At 43.2% G+C, this 18995-nt stretch overlaps 2 protein-coding genes across 2 annotated transcripts in view; one reads left to right on the forward strand and one right to left on the reverse strand.

Annotated features, from left to right (window-relative positions):
* Positions 1 to 11461, reverse strand: part of FANCD2 (FA complementation group D2) — a 54965-nt gene extending 43504 nt beyond the window's left edge. Inside the window, exons 1-10 of the mRNA XM_074835811.1 lie at positions 11334 to 11461; positions 10454 to 10543; positions 9566 to 9700; positions 8257 to 8324; positions 7286 to 7389; positions 6674 to 6737; positions 5533 to 5585; positions 2936 to 3014; positions 2045 to 2169; positions 498 to 585 (exon numbers count right to left, since the gene is read on the reverse strand). Coding sequence (XP_074691912.1) covers positions 498 to 585; positions 2045 to 2169; positions 2936 to 3014; positions 5533 to 5585; positions 6674 to 6737; positions 7286 to 7389; positions 8257 to 8324; positions 9566 to 9700; positions 10454 to 10520 — 783 coding nt within the window. The 5' untranslated portion in view covers positions 10521 to 10543; positions 11334 to 11461. The remainder of the gene's footprint in view (positions 1 to 497; positions 586 to 2044; positions 2170 to 2935; positions 3015 to 5532; positions 5586 to 6673; positions 6738 to 7285; positions 7390 to 8256; positions 8325 to 9565; positions 9701 to 10453; positions 10544 to 11333) is intronic.
* Positions 11462 to 11507: 46 nt separating this feature from the next.
* Positions 11508 to 17225, forward strand: EMC3 (ER membrane protein complex subunit 3). Its single transcript, XM_074836284.1, has 8 exons — positions 11508 to 11747; positions 11975 to 12032; positions 12841 to 12934; positions 13644 to 13748; positions 14393 to 14474; positions 14626 to 14705; positions 15323 to 15405; positions 16977 to 17225. Exons 1-8 carry the CDS (start codon positions 11593 to 11595, stop codon positions 17103 to 17105), a joined length of 786 nt encoding a protein of 261 aa, XP_074692385.1. The 5' UTR covers positions 11508 to 11592; the 3' UTR covers positions 17106 to 17225.
* The last annotated feature ends 1770 nt before the right edge of the window (positions 17226 to 18995 follow it).

Raw genomic sequence — 18995 nt, forward strand, 5'->3', positions numbered from 1 at the left:
AGAAGTGAAACAATCCAGCATGTCCAGAAGACACAAGGCACATCATCTCTTCGCCTTTATCAGCATTTTGCAGAGAAAAACTATGACTATGCAATTACTTAACCACCAGTCTGCCTTTACTTAGAATATAGCAGTCTAGTCTGGTCACTGTACTTCAAAGAGAATTGGTAACAAAAGCAGGTTTAAGATAGGCAGTAAAAATTTACTGCAGCAGGACAAAGTGCTCTTGCATTTGCTAAAACAGCTATGTTTGAAATTCCTGAATGCATACTGTAACAGCCAGAAAACTTCTCTCTGCTCCTCACTGAACCTTTCATGCATATTTCCAAAAAGAGGTTTAGCTTCTCTGACTCCTTTCCAATTTCAGAAAGATCAGGACTTTTGAAGGCCTATAGGAGTCAGATTTAGCAAAATACTTTGAACAACCAAACAGTTCCAGCTCTCGTGTTGCTACACAGGGGCTGGCTTCTGCTCAACTGCTCAGTAAAAGCTCTTACCTCAGCCAGAAGGCCTGCATCAAGGTCCAGACGAGAAAGGGCATCCAGGATTGGAACTGTTAGCCGCCTGCCCTGTTTTAGTAAGCAGCTGATACACAAGAAAATAAATGATCCTCTTAATAGAACCATAAATGGATCTTTAGTAAATTGTATGATTCCAGTAGTTTTCGTGATCATTGCAAAAAAATCTCTGAAACTGACAACATATGCCACTGGCATTATGGAAAACTTGCTCCCTAAATTATCACTCCTCTCTGAACACACTGAATTGTGATTCTGTGGCTGCTGATTAGAAGCAGATATGAAGAATCTACCTTTTTCAAATCCTGTAAAAACAGGAAACATGGTCAAAGACCTGGTACAAGCCTCGAAAAGTGGAAGGTCCTGGGGTCACTATAAATAGAAAAAAGTTAGTGATGTTGCTAGTATATGATTTAACCACAAACATTACTTAGGCCTGATACCTTTTAGCAACACTTGTCCTATGGACAGGCCATCAGCAAAGTGTAATTGAGATTAGCACCAAAGCCAAGGACTGAATCTGTCTCATGTGTGACCTCCTCCCTAGTCACAGTATTTGCTTTAAGAATTGCAAACATGTAACGAAAGGCACAATGGACCCAACCAGATTCCATTTAGTTCAGCCTCATTTTCCCAGCACTGGTCAATAGGGAACAAACAGACTAAGAACTGCACAAAAAATTTAATTATGTGGAGCTTTTTTATCTAGAAGCTGAGACAGTAAACTGAGAACAGAAACACAAAGCTACAATTACTTTTGCGAGGGTACAAGGAACAGGATGCACCACTTGCAGGTGTAGGCTGAAATAATGACCACAGGTTTGAAAAGATAACTAGCACCAGCATAAATGTAAGTGATCTGTGTAACGATAAGAATTAGAAACACTGATATGTATAATGAAATATAGGCTAAGACTACTGAAAAAAAATATTGTGTAAAATGAATACACTATTAAAAAAACCAAACAGATGTAAGGGCTAGCTTAAGGTAGTGCTCTCTGGGAGGACAGCTATTGGCATTAGGTCCCCCTGTTCTTTGGGTCAGTAAATATGCTTAAGAAATGTATAAGAAATAGCCAGAAAGTTCTGCCTCATGCACCTATTTATTGTGTTGTGGGATTTTTTATTAATAAAAACAACGTTGACCCTTATTGTAGCAGAATCCAAGACAAACCAAAAGCTGTCTATAGTAATATCCAAGTGACTGATCACAGACTGATCCAACAAAATAATGAGTACTTAACGGGATTCTACCTGTGCTGTATCCAGGTAGTCAAGAGTTTAATAATTTTTTAGATAAAAGCACTTTTGGAGCATTTAGACCTCTCTTCAAGAGCATAACAGCACAAATTAAATGTGCTAAGCCAGTGTTAGCTTCCCTGAATGTTACCGTTAACAGAAACAGACTGGTGTCCCACTACTTCAGTCAGTCCTGGTGAGCCTGCATTAATGCATGATGTCCTTTTCTGTGAAGTGCAAGGGGAAAAAAAATAAAAACAAAAAAACCCCAACCGAATCATTTGTACCTGAGCTCTCTGGCAACCTCACTTTGCTGGGAATCCTCCAGGATCTCAGGTAAACTGGTGATAATATCATGCTGGATTGGTACTGGAGAGACACTAAGCATCTGCATTAACTTCCTGACGAGATGCTGCAGACAAGAGGAACGCTTGTAAAATGCATGAGTCTCACCGTGAGCAAAGAGGTTCATTTGCATGGCAACAATATTATGCATGTAAGGTCACTCAGTAAATCATTTGTCTGGATTTATGCCAACTGTCCCTTAACTCATTGTCCTGTTGAAGTCGTGAATCGTAACATAGATTTTTATGGAACACTGCTATTTTACCAATGCCATATCCAAGACAGGATATAACTATCTTGGTGAGCAAAGGAAACCGAGAAACATAACAGCAAGCTTCTCGGTGTTTAGTATGACTTCTTGATTCAGTTAATTCTGGGACTCTCTAGTAATAGCGCTCCAGTACAAAGTAACCCACAGAGACTGACTAACTTAGGGAAAGAAAGAAAGAAAAGAACCACCAAAGCAAGAACAGAGAATTCATCCCCAGATGCTTGCAAGTATCCAGTATCTCTTGTTGAAATTAAACAAGAGGGGATTGTAACTTCCTACCAGCAACAGCTTTAAAATGGGGTCACCCATGTGGATAGATACGTACAGATACAAATTTATGAAAAAGGAGACTTAGAGCGAGGGAAGAAGAAAAATAGTAAAAGGGAATGTTCAAAAGTCACTGAAGGTCATCATAATAAACCAGAATGAATTAAATCTCTCCTTCAGCATGTGAAAACAACATCAGTTCTCATTAGCATAATAATTTATCTCATCCCACCTGAGAGGCGTTCCAGAAGTTGACTGGAAAAACCATACATGTGATTGCACCATCAGTACCCACCTGGCTGTCAAGAAGCCTGTCAAGCCATTTAAATTGATTGACAATGAGCCGGGGAAAATTTGTTCCAAAGGTGCCCACGCTAAAACAGCAGAAAGTGAAACACAGATTAGTCAGAAATACAGACAGACTCATTAGCTTTGCTGCTGGTCAGCAGGACCATGAGATGCAATTCAAATTAACCAACTAACAAAATCATACTATGAAAATATCATTAACACCCCTAGGGATTTTGGCACCACCTAGGAAGAACCTACTTCTTACTTGCTATGCAGACAAAGCAGGGATACTACCAGCATGTTTCAATACACCACCACCACCACCACCCGAAGTTATGGCACAAAAAGCAAAACATACAACGTGACCTTACTTCAGATCTCCTGTGCTACCTACCGTAAGAGTGGCTACACTAGCTTAGCCTAAATCTCCTTGGAGCCCAGTATCCCTGTCCTCAACTGCAGTCAGTATTAGATGCTTTTGGATAAGTTTTGGGTAAGTGGGCATTCACAGAGCAATCTTTTCACAGAGTTTCCATTGAGTGTCCAACAATAAGCAGTTTAGCAAATCTCCAAGGCAGAAGCCGGTACCCACTCCATGTCTGCTATCCAGCAGTACATTTATCCTCCATTAATTTCCCTAAGGCTTTTAAAAAAACAAACAATATCTTGTGTAATTTCCAACCTCTATATTCTCCAACACTGAATTCAACAGGGTTATTATGCATAACCTGAAAAAGTACTTCTGGGGTTTTTTTGTTTGTTGCCTTGCATAGTTAGAAACAGTGGTTAAACATTCCTCAATTACCTTTTCTAAATCTTTCTTGCTTTTACCCAGACATCTATCATCTCTCTGCCAGCCATTTCCTTTGAAGGCAGGCAGAACCTATTTTATTTAGAATATTTTTCCCTACTTACATAGAAACTGTTCTACTATATTTTTGTGACGGCCTGACCAGAAGTGCATGCAACATTCAAAATGTGACTGTACCATGCATTTACAGTGACATGATGTTTTCAATTTTGTTCCCAATTCCTTCCCTAATACTCTTTTTGCTGCTTTTTCTACTGCTAAGCATGAAACTAATACTAAAAATAAGAAACAAAAAGAAGCACCCATACGAGATACCTTTCCTCAATGAAAACACTGAGTTTGTCATTGTATTTATACAATCAGGATTATTTTTAGTCCGATTTTTTAAGAAAACAAGGTTTATAGAGCTGTACTGTCTAAGATGCCCTCCCTCTTCTATAACTTCTGGTCGTGCTGGTCTGTGAGCACACGTGTATTAATAAGCTGACTGTTGCCAAATCGCATGGATAAGCTAAGTTCTCCCTATGCTTCCTACAGTGAGTCAATAAATTGAACATCCTCTGTCCAGGCACTGACTGGCATTAAACCTGTAGAGGTATGATAGGTCTGTGCTTTTACATCAGATTCGGGAGAAATTGGTCAGTCAGTACAGGTGTGGTTACAGACTAGCTGTAATGAATGTTGTTTCTTCTCCCATAATTAAACAAAAAAAAATCCAGGAGGAATTCCACTGAAAAAACTCTATTGTTCTTCACAATTACTTTTAGATTATATTATCCTGGAAATTGTTACCATAAATTGTTACCTCACTTTTCATTTCCTTTTTCATTTGTGAACATGCTGAACAATCCAGATCTCCATGGGAGCATCCTCCTTCTACTGCAAAATGGACCACTTATTTCTTTTTCTCCCCCCCACCATTTTTAACTGGTCATTAATACACAGGAAAAACTTGACTCTTCTTACAGTTTGATAGGAGACAAGTGTAACAATATCAATTTTTAAGACTTCCTAAATGGTTCACTGCACAATTAGCAGCTTATCACTTTTACACCCAAGATCCTTTAGAATCCTTGGGTAAAAACAATTCAGTTCTTGTGACTTTGTGTTAAACCCTCCTCTAAAAAGACTGCAATCTGAGACAATTTCTCAGACTCACCCTCTGTACAGCATTTGTACCCTGCTTGATACTCAGTACTGAATCAAACACTGTATCAGGAACAGCCTCAGCTTCTTTCCCTCCCTTGATCTGCTCCACTAACTCTGTAATGAGCATCCAGGGCACTGGAAGAAGAGCTTAAGTGTTCAAGTCTTGCCTATGTTGCGCCTCAAGATCTCTCTCTGCTATGATTTTCTACATTCAAAAACCAACAGATGCTTTTTCTGTTTTCCTTGTTTGAACACAATCTGCATTTTTAAAAGGAGGTCTGTTTGCATCTAGCAGCCTCCTAAAATTCTGCCAGCCGCTTTGATCTTTTTTTAAATAATGAGACACGCCATAGTCCCTCTGCTGAAATACTTCCCAAGCTTGTGCCAGGAGCTAAGAAAAGCATAATGAATCATGAGGTATGTCTGTATTTCAGATTCTATAGATCTGTCTTCTGCTTTATGCACCCACAAGTTTAAAGTCATGGTACCTCACAGATAATTTTACACATGTATGAAGTAAAAAATGTCAGTGCAAACAGGCATTCAGGTAAATTTGAAGTAACAGTTAAAGTCAAACAGCTGGTGATTGTCCAAAAGATGAAATTTCATTTCAAGACAGAGAGAAGACAGTCTATACTCACATGTCAAAAAAGAATTCAGGGATCTTTTCCAACAACAGTGTTATAACAGCAGGCTAGAAGAAAGGCAAAAAGACAGCGTTAGGATGATGATTTACTGCTTGTGCTGCGGCACTGCCACCAAAACTGATCTTTCACAAAAGATGAAATATGCACAAAAACACTCAAAAGGACCAATAAAAATATATCCTGTATAAGAAATCTCTTGTCTAATGACAGAAAGGATGCATATAGTCTGAAAACCATAAATGCTGAGAGTGGTATAAACTATCCACATAATCTAATAGAATCAGAGCATACAGGCAGGGTGTGCAATTCCTCTGGGTCAAATGAAGCTCTCTTTCTCAGACCCAGCTGAGCTGCTTTTCACCACACAGGAATTGAAAGCATCAACTTTAGATAAGTTCAAAAACAGTGCCCACATGCTTTTGCCATTCCCTTTGCAGGTCTAATTCTTCTCCCCTTTAATCCTGGACCAAATACAATTCTAAAAATTTATTTAAGACATTTTAATTATAAGAGGATTTAAATCCACAGCTGCTCTCAGGTTTCCCTGCCCTGGTGAGATATCCACCATCTTCAACTCCATATACATCTTGATTCAACTTGTATACAACTTAACAGATCTTGTTCTTGCCAGCAGGTTGCTCAGCATCTTGCTCATTTTTAAACACTTCCAAGATTCAAATTCCTCCAGTAATGGAGTTTCCATCACCTCTCTAGCCTACCTGTTCTAACACTTAAAGTAAACGTTCTCCACAGTGGAAGTGGTTATATCCTATCAGAGTTTCCCATGGTTGACTTGAGCTGTCATCTCTCAGCCTGCCCCTGTTCACCTCTGAGAAGAGTCTGGCTCTGTTTTCTCTACACCACACAACTAGATATTTAAAGGCCACACAATTTCCCTTATTCTCCTCTTCTTAAGACTGAACAAACCCAGTTCTCTCTATCTCTTCTTCTATCTATACCATGTGCTCCAGGCCCTGAGCATCTTTGTATCCCTAAAGAAACAAGAAATTGGACACTATTCCAGGAGCAGCCTTATCTGCCTCACACCCAGTTCTATTAATCCTCTACTTACATAAGCAAAAGGATCCCTAAATAAAACACCACCACTGTAAAGAGCAAACTAAGGTGTCCATACCTGTAAGATCTTAATTCCAAGAAGCAGTTTAATGAGGCTTTCACAGTATGAGTGCACCAGAGTCCTGCAAGATGAAAGATTCCACCACAGTTGTAACAAAAACATGCTAAGAGAACAGACTGTAACTGTTTCCACTACTGTTTTTTTCTTAAAAAACACTTACAGCAACTTCTGGTAACATATGGTAACCACAGACACACAAAAAAAATTTTAAAACTGCACTTTAGCTCTGAACGAGCTTACTCTCTACAAGACTAGTGTGAGCTGGAAATGCAGAAGTCTCTGTGGTTAAGCTGTATCTCCCGGAAAAACTGTCAAAAAGCAGATGACCTTCACCAGCCTTGTCAAACTTTTTTCCCCCAGTATTTGGTTCTTGCCATAAAACGTCATGGAGCCCAACACATGCCACAGGCAGCTAGTAAATTCCGTGACTTACCACTTTAACCTTGCTGCTATTAAACAGCAATGTGTTACACTAACCACTTTTGCATAAGAAACGAGTCTGTATCAGCTGGAGCTATGGCCTTTCCCTCCACTCTGCTCAATGCTACATGACATTTAGATAAAGACCAGCTCTGACTGAAGGAGAAGACAAAATACATTTTCTCTGACCTTGACCCCTCAGTCCGTACGGGAGTGCATGGCAAGAGGCAGTTCTTGAACTGGTTTCTGTCCTTGATATGAGATTCCAAGCCGCTGATAAATTGCTTCACAACCTGCAAAGCAGAGAGAAGTTATTCACTTCCTGAAAAGATGCCCTGATCTACTGCTGTCTTTTAGGATGCTCTTTGTGAGCAGATGATGAGAACATGGAAGAGCTAGACAGGGAACTGCAGAGAGACAGAAACTATGATGGAAGGAAAGCTGAATAAATGAACTCGAGTCTAAAGCATTTTGAAAAGGAAACACTAGTTGTTCTAGAAAATAACTCTAAAGCAACAGTCTCAGATTTTGCTTTGATTTAAACAGGCTTTGCCTTTCTTCCTGTTCAGCTGAGACAGCAACATTTAATGTGACAAGAGCTGCACGCAAAAAATATCTGCAGGATTCAAATCACCGGCCTCAGGACTTTCACGCTGGGCTTGTTGACTGGAGAGGAGCACCACATTGTGGCAGTTTTAATGCTGCCAGCTCCCAGCCAACACAAAACCAAACACAGCTTCCACTAGAAAGTCAAGCAAATTATTTTTCTCCCTTAAGAGTCTTTGTCTATGGAATAATATTGCCAATTAATTACTTCAACAGGGCAAGGTGGTGGAAGTGCAGCACTTTTGCTTGGAATTACGCAAAACCAAACTTGGAGCATGTACACCATGGCTGATTTAACAGAAGCACATGCTGGTCATCTCTGTGTCTGACCATTCAGATATAACAACTAAGAGACAGACACAGCAGAAGGACAAGGAGACCAAAAGGCTGGGAAAGCAACGCTGAGAGAACAGGACCACAGAAATCCAAGACAAGCTCCGATGTTGCATACTTTTGTATGGGACCAGCAGGGACAGGCAGCTGCATTTACATCTTTTGCTACACAGCAACCACTTTTAAAGCTGGCTCCTACCAAAGCCCAGTCCGTTACTTACGCCTGGGTAAGTAGGGTGCTTCTCCAGGGCCAGGCAGAGCTTCTTCTGGAAAGCCATTTGATCTACAGCTAAGGAGAAAGTTTAAAAAGAAAATAAAGAACGAGACACATTTTATCCATACAACATCATAACAACAGCTACTCTAAGTGCAAGCTCTCAAGCCTGTCCACCAATACTTCTGCAAAGTCCAGTTAGCAGTGATATAGAAATATTGAGAAATTAAGCACATGACTAATAAGATGACTAACAATATTAGGCCTAAGAATTGTCTGTTTAAGCTAAAGAATGTTGAGCTCTGGGAACAAAGACGCAGGCCCACGAAAACAGAGATAGAGGCCCCAAGGACAGAGGAGGTGAAACCATGGCAACAGAAGAAAACGGGCATTTTATGACCCAAAGAAATGAGTCCAGGCCCAAGGATGTGCAACACTCTTCAGATAAGGAGGATAACAGGTGATTTGACCAGAAGGGACTGGTTTTGAGACCTGGCAATGTTGAAACTGGGGAAAAGGTGACGAGGAAGACTACCAGCCTTCCTCCTGAAGACCTCCGAAGACCACCACCAGGAGGCAATGCGCAGGTGCAAGAGTGATATAACTGTTTCAAAACTGCTGACACAAGTCTTTTGAACTAACCACACCTTAGTCGTACATATGTATGTTTGTATTGTGTAACCCTATGAATATGTATAAGGTACCTGCATTTAAGATGTAACCTAAGGGGCTTGGGTGTGCCCATTAGGTGGAGAAATCCCCCGTGCACCCAGCGCTGCAATAAAGAATGCCTGCTTTCTAATACTCTAACTCTGAGTCAGAGAGTTCTTCTTCAACTGGCTTTTCGGTATCAGCAGAAGCCCAAGTGGTACCACAACTTGTGCTTTCTCCAGTCTGGGCTGAGAGTAGCTAATAGCATTAAAACGGCTTAATACATGAATTCCTGAAGGAAGTCTGAGCTGAAAGGCGACATGACATGTTCTTTCCCCTGTTTCAGAGCTCCTGCCTCTGTAACTCAATACTGTAATCACAGATGCAGTCTAACCTTATTCCATATACATCCAATAATCTTTCAGAAGTCTTTTGACTGAGCATGTATACACCCAAAAAGATGGTATAATGAGTCTAGGTGATGCACTGAATTTAGCAGAAACTGTGCAATTCAAGAGGTATATAACAAATAAGAGGCCAGATGAGGGTTTGCTTGAACTTTGGAACAAGCTGGCTCAAGCAAAGTAAAACACATCTTTACTGTGTACCAGTCATCTTTGCAGGCTTTCAGATACAAGCAGAGAGAGCAAGTGTTAAACCCATACCTATTTCATTCTGTCCCTCTCCAGCTTTCAGAATAATTCCTGATGTTCTAAGGAGCTCTTCAAAGATTCCCTCATCCTCCACTCCAATATGGGCAAGGGCCTTCTCCTGTTCAGAAATCCTTGACTTCTTTGTTTCTGAGAAAACAAGACATGCTACATCAAATATACTCTGCAATAAAACCAGTAAGGATCCTTCATATAAACAAATAATTCAAAATTAACCTTCCAGTAAGAAATTAGAAGAACACGGGAACACTTAAGGGACCAGACTAACAAACTGTACTGCTGTCTGACAGCAGTCATGAGCCAACCCTGATGCCAATGCGCTGTTCCTATAAAGCAGTTACCTCTGCAGCATGACACCAGAAAGAAACATTCCCTACTCACCCCTTTTAGTGATCCATAACCAAAGACAGTTAAGATACACCTTCAGTGGCTTACTCCCGTGGGAGACATACCCACTAACAGGTTATGAGCAATGCTAGAGCATACTTCCGTCTGGCCCAAAAAGCACAAATTTAATATAGGTTTTCCCACCACACCTGTCTCTTAGGTTTCCACCCATCTGCTAAAGCAAAAAATAACTATGTTCCCTCCAGCTACACAGAGAGGTTATTTTGGTTTTGATCAAATGTGATTAATCTGCAGACTCTGAAGCTCAAGATAGTAAATGCTGATCGAAGGTATGAGAGCAGAAGGACTACGAAAAGATATGGCACTGCTTTTAGCATTGTTATTTTATTGTGATTTTAAAAAGTGTTTAAAGATCAACAGTGTCATTAACAATGAGCATTATCAAAACTGTCATTTTGGCCTCTTCTCTGCCTGGGACCCACTGCCTCTACCAATGGGTCTCCATTCCCCATAAGATTATACCTGAGCACCTACTTGGCAAGTCTGTCTTGAAGTTCTCTTCAGAAGCATCAGTTTTTGACAATTTCCTTTTTGAAACCATGGTAACACAACCTTGGCTGGTGCCTATAAAAATGCAGGAAAAAGACAAGTGAGGAAAGGAGACATGACTGTAATTCATACTTTTTTAAGCAAATCTAGAATGTATTAGTGAATACTGAAGGGAAATACTTCAGAAATTGAAATTGCCCAAAGAAAAGCTCAGTGCCTGATTAACCAGTATCACACATTTTTCTGCTGTACAGGTTGAGATTTTAGAGCTTGTCATATTTAAATAGCGTAACACTTCACTTTTTCTAAAATTCAGTTCCTCATAAAACAAGGCTTAGCTTTTCTTTCAGATGCCAGGCAAATTAAATGACAAGTTAAACTAAGATCTCTCAGATTGCATCTAAACTTGTGATCCTCTCCCCATGCCCAGGCAAAGCTACAAAGGATTAGCAATTTAGCACTGATGAGCCCAACCACGTTAGCTGACCCTGTTCATGTTCCTAACCCAGTACAACTGCAAGAGGAGCTGTCGGCACAAACCTCCATCTGACTCATCCTCTTTTGGTGGGTGGCAGTGTTTAAAAACCATAACTCAATCTTGGCTCACCTTTAAAACCTAAAAATTACTTTAAAAAAATATGTCTGATCATCTCATGCCCAATTTCACCTATTTGGCAGAGGATGGTAAAATGAGTTAGATAAAATATCTGAGTGGAAGCAGAACAATTCCCCAGAAAAGCGGGATGAGGCTTTAGCAGCTCCTCTGGAGCCGAGGCGCAGACTGACAGGCCGACGGGGAGCGCTGGCTCCCGGGCAGCCCTGTCTGCTCCCGAATCCCTGGAGATTTCTACAGCAGTCAAATTACCTCCCTTGGCCGTTTGTCGGGCACTGCGGGCTACACAGAACTTCCGTCACCCTTCCCTTGGTTATACCCGTCTCCTCAGCCGGGACAGGCCACCCGGACCCTGAGGCCGGGCCCGCGGCTCGCGCTCGAGCTTCCCGCCACCGGCGCGCGGTGACGTATTTCCGGCGGCGGCGGAAGGGCTGGGCCCGGAAGCGGAAGCGGGGCCGGAGCCGGGGCCGGGGCCGGGGCCGGGAGCGGGACCGGGACCCCCACCGCCACCATGAGCGAGCCCGAGCTGCTGCTGGACTCGAACATCCGGCTGTGGGTGGTGCTGCCCATCGTCTTCATCACCTTCTTCGTGGGCATGATCCGGCACTACGTCTCCATCCTCCTCCAGAGCGACAAGAGGCTCACGCAGGAGCAGGTGTCCGACAGGTCAGCGCCGCCGCCGCCGGGACCCCCTCGGCCCGGGACCCCCTCGGCCCGGGCCCCGCCGCAGCCCGCACCCCCTCGGCCGCGGAGGACGTGGAGCCGCCGCCGCCTCACATCTATCTGCCTTTCCCGGGGTGCCCCCGGCCCGGCTCGCTCCCGCCCGGCGGCCGCGGGGGGCGCCGGCAGGCCCGCTCCCGGCGGGCCGGTAACGCGACATGTCTCTTTTCCAGCCAAGTCCTGATTCGGAGCAGAGTCCTTCGGGAAAACGGAAAATACATTCCAAAACAGGTACGGAGCTGCGCGAACGGCCATGTGCTTCCCAGAGAGGATAACTCGGAATGAGGTCCAAAGCCAGCGGTTGTGTTAGTGGCGTGCCCTGGTTAGAGGCGCTCTCGGATATGGGGCGGCCTCTGCACAAGTGCCCCGTGGGGTCAGGCGGCCCGGCAGGGTCTCCCCCAGCCCAGAGAAGCGTCTAGAAGTGCAGTCGGTAGCAGATGCTTAGGAAAACTGGACACAGGACCCCTGTACACATCTCTTCCCTGACATTAACGTTAGCTTCCACTGCTTGGTGTTGTAACTGCGTACTGAAGTGAAGTCTGTGCCCAAAACATTGTGTTTAATATCTGCCAAGAAACACCCAGGGATTTAGTAAGAGCTTGGGATAACGAGGGAGTCGTCCAATGCCAGCTGTAATGTCTGCTGAACTAAAAGTCAGTTGCTCGCATTGGCTGAGTTGCTGCCAAGTTATGTACACTGTGAAATCGGAAGTCAGCTCGGGGGAATGAAAATGCCAGATATACTGGTATCGGTCAGAGCCAGCAAGAACTTTGCACAGAGCGCTAAAAGCTCTTCAATCATTGTGGATTCTTCTTCAGAGGATTCTTCAACTTACTTTAAGAATTTCAGAAAGCCAGGGAGCTGGTGCTCCAGCAAAACAGAAAAGTGAGCAGCTTTAAAGCATACGGGCAGTGAAGTACCTCTCCAAGAAAGGATGTCTTATGAAAGAGCTCATAAGATGTCTGCGTGTCTGAGCAAGAAATAATGCTGCTGTCCTTTCATTTCTTATGGTGTTAGCATTGGCTTTTTTTGTTTTCAGTCTTTCCTGACCCGGAAATATTTTTTTAATAACCCAGAGGATGGATTTTTTAAGAAAACAAAAAGAAAGGTAGTGCCTCCTTCACCGATGACAGGTATGTTAAGGTACCATAAATATAACCAGGCAGAAAAACTCTTTAATTTTCTCCCAAGGTAGGAAGGTGAATCAACTTCATAAAGAGCTCAGTGAATGTGAGGGAGGGGGTGGGGCTGTGCAGCTGTGTATTGGGGAGGAGGTGGGGAGAGATCCCTCTCTGGTAGCAACATGTTGGGTCACTTCATTCTGCTTAACTTCAAACTCCAGCTGCCTGCAGCGTCTCAGGAGACCACAACCACCTCAGCGCCGCCAGAAATGGGAAGTCCTGCTCTCATTCATGTGCTTTTGTCAGTTTTTTGCACCAGCTTCTGCAGGACCTTCTCTAAACTGATTTTGCTTATTAATGCGGCCAAAGACCTTAGCAGAAAATTAGCTGATATTGTCATTTTTCTAGCTAAATCAGCTCACAGAGGGGTCCAGCAAGTTCAACAATTGGAGCAAGGGATGGGATCAAACACAGACAAAGCAGCTGGGGTCAGACACAGCAGAGAACACAAGACCCTTCTGGCAGCAGCAGCAGCCGCCACTACCACGCTGGCTGCTCATCTCATTTTCCAAAGTATTTTACAACAGTGGAAAATAATAGATATGGGATAGGACTGTTATCTCTCATTTAGTTTCTTAATTAAAATAGCTGATGTAGGTGAAGTAATCTCTTTTCCCTTTATAGATATACTGCTGTTTTACATGAAATCTTTGCATTGCAGATCCTACCATGTTGACAGATATGATGAAGGGGAATGTAACCAATGTTCTGCCTATGATCCTCATCGGTGGTTGGATCAACATGACGTTTTCAGGATTTGTCACGAGTAAGTGTCCAGAATAACACAGCCTGTGGGTCTGCTGCATTTCTGACTATGACCTCAAGGGTCTGGGCCGCATCAGAGCTTTGCTCCTCTACCTGAAAGCAGTCAAGTGGAAGCAGCGTGCGTTTGTCTTGCGGCACTGCCACTGTTCGCTCCGTGAACGGCGCTGATGTGCATGCCCCAGCATGAAGGAGGGAAAACTCTTTTCAGAGTACCAGCCATGGTCACACAGAAAATAGCTCATGTATTAGGGAACAATTGTAGTGACAATAATTAAATTTATTAAAACTGTGAGTTACTGAGTAGTGCAGGGTGAACATATACTTCCTTAAATTCATGGTTCTGGTGGGTTGGTTTTTTTTCCTTACTGTTTATATCCATTTCCTTAACAAAGGACACTCCCCTTCACAGTCACTGAAACAATACCTGTGATGGTTTGGCCATCTAATTAAGTTTCAAAAAGTCTTTTCATATTAACATAAATACAGAACTACAGCTTTTTCGAAAGTATTTGCTAAGTTGTTATTGTTTGCATTGCATTCAGACCACATTATATTTAATAAAAGAAACATCTACTAGCTTTGCCATTTGCTCTGCAATTATGTAGTGTCACTGTGTGAAACTGGGCTTTTTTTTTTATCCTGCAGCAAAGGTCCCATTTCCTCTGACGCTGCGTTTTAAACCAATGTTGCAGCAGGGAATTGAACTGCTCACTTTAGATGCGTCCTGGTAAGCCTGTGTTCTCAGCAAGCAAGGTTGAATATTCACTTGGAAAATTCTGAATGTGCCAATAACCCTTGAGTGGCCTGTGCATGCTTCTGAAATGAGATCACAAGCCAGCTTTAAACCAAAATCAACCATGCTTGTTCTGATTTATCAGGGTGAGCTCTGCTTCCTGGTACTTCTTGAATGTGTTTGGACTCAGAAGCATTTATACCCTCATCTTGGGCCAAGATAATGGTAAGACACTGTCATTTCTCTGAAAGAGCTGACTTCTCCTTCCGTGGGATGACTTCTGAGGGAGGCTGGGGAAGGATTTCTAAATTTCCAGCCAAAAAGCTCTTGAAAGCCTTTCCCACTTCTGTGAGGTTACTCTGCACTGGCCAGGTTTGACATCGCCTGCAGCAAGTACCCAGATTGTCTTCATCAGGCATTAGCTAACTGCTCATAAACTTCCATGGTAGTTAACCCATGCTTTCCTTCTCATCAGATTGGTGTGCAGAAATTTTGCTCTCAAGCTCCCTTTTATTTCTAGCAAGGGTCAGTTTTAAGGAAAGCTGCAAAGATTTCTTAAGGCTAGATGCAAGGCGGGACAGATACTGTTTCTGAGGTTGCTGCGAATGTAGAAGACTGTCTTTTCCTCCATTTGTCTGTGTATCTTATGTAAACTTAGCTAAGAAGTAGCAGGTGAGAACAAGCTACCTTGTGAGAACTCTTTCTGGTACATTAGTATTGTATTCTGGGTGTTTCTGCAACTTTCTGGTTTATAGCCAGAAAAGAGCCTGGTGGCACTGTGCTCTGAGAAATGCTGTTTAAATGACACAAATAAAAATGAACCTCTCGTTTCTCTTTTGTAGCTGCAGATCAGTCTAGGGTGATGCAAGAACAAATGACAGGGGCAGCAATGGCCATGCCAGCAGACACTAACAAAGCATTTAAGGTACAGTACTCCCACCTGCACTCCTGTTTGCTGTGAGCTTACAGGATTGTAGGCTGTATGTAACTCATCCTCTCCCTGTGTCAAGCAAGGGAATCGCTCTGGATTCCTGTTCCTAAAATTAGAGCTGACAACTGATGAAGGGTATGGAAGTTGCCCTGGGTCTGGCAGAGCTCCAATACCCTGAAGCAAACCTGGATCATTCCTGATACAAAAGCTGAATTCATGTGCCATCTTCTGCTTTTGCAGAAGATTTTTTTTCTTTTGCTTGAGCTTACTTCCGAAGCAGTAGCTGGCTCACAAAAAGTTGTGAAAATAGTGCAGCTAAGCACAAGTCCAGCAGGCACATGATGGAACTTGGGTAAGAAAATCAATCAAGCAAGTCAGCTCAACTGAAAATATTTGAGGATTTGACTGTGTCTTGAAGTTCTCCTAAGCAGCCTCTGTAGACACTTGCTTATTAGACTGCCTCCACCTTTCACAACACTAGTTTATGCATGAAGGGAAGGTCCTGGTTTCTGGTTTTATGTACTATAATACAGATTTACCCACAGACAACCTGTTACCTGAGAAGTCAGGATCACCTGCTCCTGCAGTTTCTTGTATTCAGTAACCTTCTTGGTTAAAAAAAAATCACGTCACCCAGGCAGGGGCTCAGCAAGGGAGGAGGGGGGCTGCAGTCTGCAGCTCTGCTGGAGCAGGGGCTCTTCTGTCACAAACTGTCAGCACTGAGATGCAATTCCAACCACTACCATGTGCTCTTCTGGCTCATGTTCCTCTGCTTCCTTGCTGGTACTGGCTATCCAGAGCCTTCAGCCCTGTAGGGACCTAAACCTGCTGCACCATCCCCAGCAGGAACAAAGCAAGCAAGCCTGTACTGCAGGAGAAGTGTTCTGGCCAAGAAATACAAATCTGCTGCTGGGCATTGTGTGACATGATTTTGCAGGCTGCATGCAGCTTATTCCACAATACCGGACCAACACTTCATGGACTAAGAGGAGGAGGGATTTGTGTTCATAGGTGGTGGAAAATAAATAGTGGGGGAGATCATTTTTATATTTAGAATGAAATTCTGTTCTTCGGTCTTGGGCTGCTGTGAACACCTGGCTTAATGAATTAATAAACTCTGCAGCCCCAGGGAGCTTGTTGGTTGGAGAACAGTCTAATGAGGCACATCAAGTCTGTGATCAGTTGCAGAATTTTTAGCCTGTAACTGTTCCATCAAATGCCTCTGAACTCAGCAATTAACTAACCACAAAGCACTTGACCCCTCAGAACAGAATTGGCTGTTTCTAGAGACAGCTATTTTAGAAGAAATAGACTATTCCAGAAGGTTAGAGGGTTTCAAAAAGTAGATAATGTATTTTTTCTAATTTCTATGAGGTACTTATGTTGGCCAACTATCTAATACACAGTTAAGTGCAAAACACAGATTTCGGAGTTGACAGGATTGCCAGGTTCTTAATAGAACTTAGGTTTTGTTGCAGTTTTTAAGGTAAGCACTGTTTTTCATAGTTCTTGTCTAACTAACACTGTGTTGCTTTCCTTTCTCTACCTGTTTATTATCAATGCAGACGGAATGGGAAGCTTTAGAATTGACTGATCATCAGTGGGCCTTAGAAGATGTAGAAGAAGAGCTCATGGCAAAAGACCTCCATTTTGAAGGCATGTTTAAGGAAGAACTTCAGACCTCCATCTTCTGACTTGGAGAATATGCTTTTGTCTCTTCTTGTAAAAGCAATTTGAAGAGAAATCTGTTACTTAAAACTATATAATGTATTTTAGCAAGGCTGAGAATAAAACACACCATGTTCAGAACTGCATTTACCTAACTTTGATTTGAGCCCCAGGACTGAGTATGTTGTATTTGAGCCAAAGGCTCTTGGTGGGGGTTTCTAGCTGGAGTTCTGTTTCACTTTCTGGGAAATGTATGCTGGAGAAGAGACCTAAAACTTTTAGTTCTAGTACACAAAGAGCAAGCTTGCTTGAATTAAGGAACTTAGAACTTCATGAGACTGAAAAAGTACAAGCAGTGCCTGTGTTTCTGGTTTTATCCTTGTAAACAAATGCACAGCTAGTTATCCTTTGCTTTTGAACAATTAAGTCATCATCATCTGATTAACAATTCAAAACTGACTTAGTGATAAAGTATCTCATGCATCTTCAGAAGCAGTGTGGGATTCAGTTTCTGAAAGTGGTGGTTGTCCTCCTTCTTTATACTTGTTTCTCCTGTTAAAATAATTGGGGTTTGAAGCTTTTTCAAAGAAGCAAACGCAAGAGGGAGCCCATGGCAAAGCACGGGACACCTCACCTTCCTCTCATCTCCAAGCCTGCACCAGGGCTCCCCAGTGCTGCAATCGGCTGCTTCTGCCCCTGTCAACCTGCTGGTGGAGCCACCGGTGCTCATGAGGGCAACTTCTGTCCCCCTCTGCTGCTTTTGTTCTGGGCCAGAGCAGCTCCTCAGAGGTGTTTGGGCAGAGGAGAGCCAGAGATGGCGTTTCTACGCAGAGGTAGCAAACACACAGTCTCTCCCTGTTAATTTAATCCTTCCCAAGTCCATGTATAAGCACCTCAGACTGGGTAGAGCCCCTCCCACCTGCCAGGCTGGCAGCAGGACCAACACCCAGCAGGGGTGCCTGGCTGCTCCTGTAGTCCCGCTCAGTTATTTACTGTGCCAGATGGGGAAAATAAATACTTTGTTTTAAACCTCCTGCCTGCCCATCTTCTTGCACCATAGAGAACAGGGAGCAACTGTTCCTGGCTTGTCCTGCAGGAGCTCCTCAGATCTCTCTTCTCCAGAGAGAAAAGTCCTAACCTGGGAAAACACTTCTTAAACAGCAGCTCTTCCATACTCTCTGGCTGTTATTTTTTCCTCCTCTGTATTCTAAGCCCTTTTTTTCAGGGTGAAATTGCACACCCTCTTCAAAGCAGGAGCTGAACCAGGACTGACACACAGCCTTCTGTTGTTACCAAAATCATCTCCCCTCTGAACAGGAGCCATAGCTCAGATATGTTCTTTTCTGCCTCAGAGATCTCCTTCCTGAATGCTAATGACTGCTTCACCACCACCACAGCCTGTGTTCCAGGTTATTTCTCCCTCCCTTTCGCAGCGGGGCATTTCATTTCACTTCATGCCCTCAGCGTTCTTGTATAAGCCGTTCCTGCAAGCCTGCACGCTGACATACAACACCCAGACACCTCCGCATCCAAAAGCTGCTGCTTCGCTTTCCCTTCTTCCCATGATGGGTTTCAGGCCGTGCTTTGGAGGTCAGCATTTCACAGCAAAGCTCACCACCTGCTGTTCTACATTAAGGCTCTCTTCTAACCCTCTCTGAGGCTCCAGCTAGGATCAAGCTCCTTCACTATTACACTGTAATTGCAACATGAGGATTTAAAACCTCCTTACTGGGGCTTCACAGCCCACCTTGACCTGCAAGATTTTGACAATCCCCCAGATTCCCTGCACGCACCCCAGTGCTAAATGCACACAAGCCTGTTGCATTCAACTTCCTCTGGCTTTTCCAGCCCGCTCGTACATGTGTTCATGTTGCCTTGAGGAGGAAATTGCAGCAACTATAGGACAGCTATGTCAG

Source organism: Strix aluco, chromosome 11 (genome assembly GCF_031877795.1).
Source record: "Strix aluco isolate bStrAlu1 chromosome 11, bStrAlu1.hap1, whole genome shotgun sequence".
NCBI classification, from domain to species: domain Eukaryota; kingdom Metazoa; phylum Chordata; class Aves; order Strigiformes; family Strigidae; genus Strix; species Strix aluco.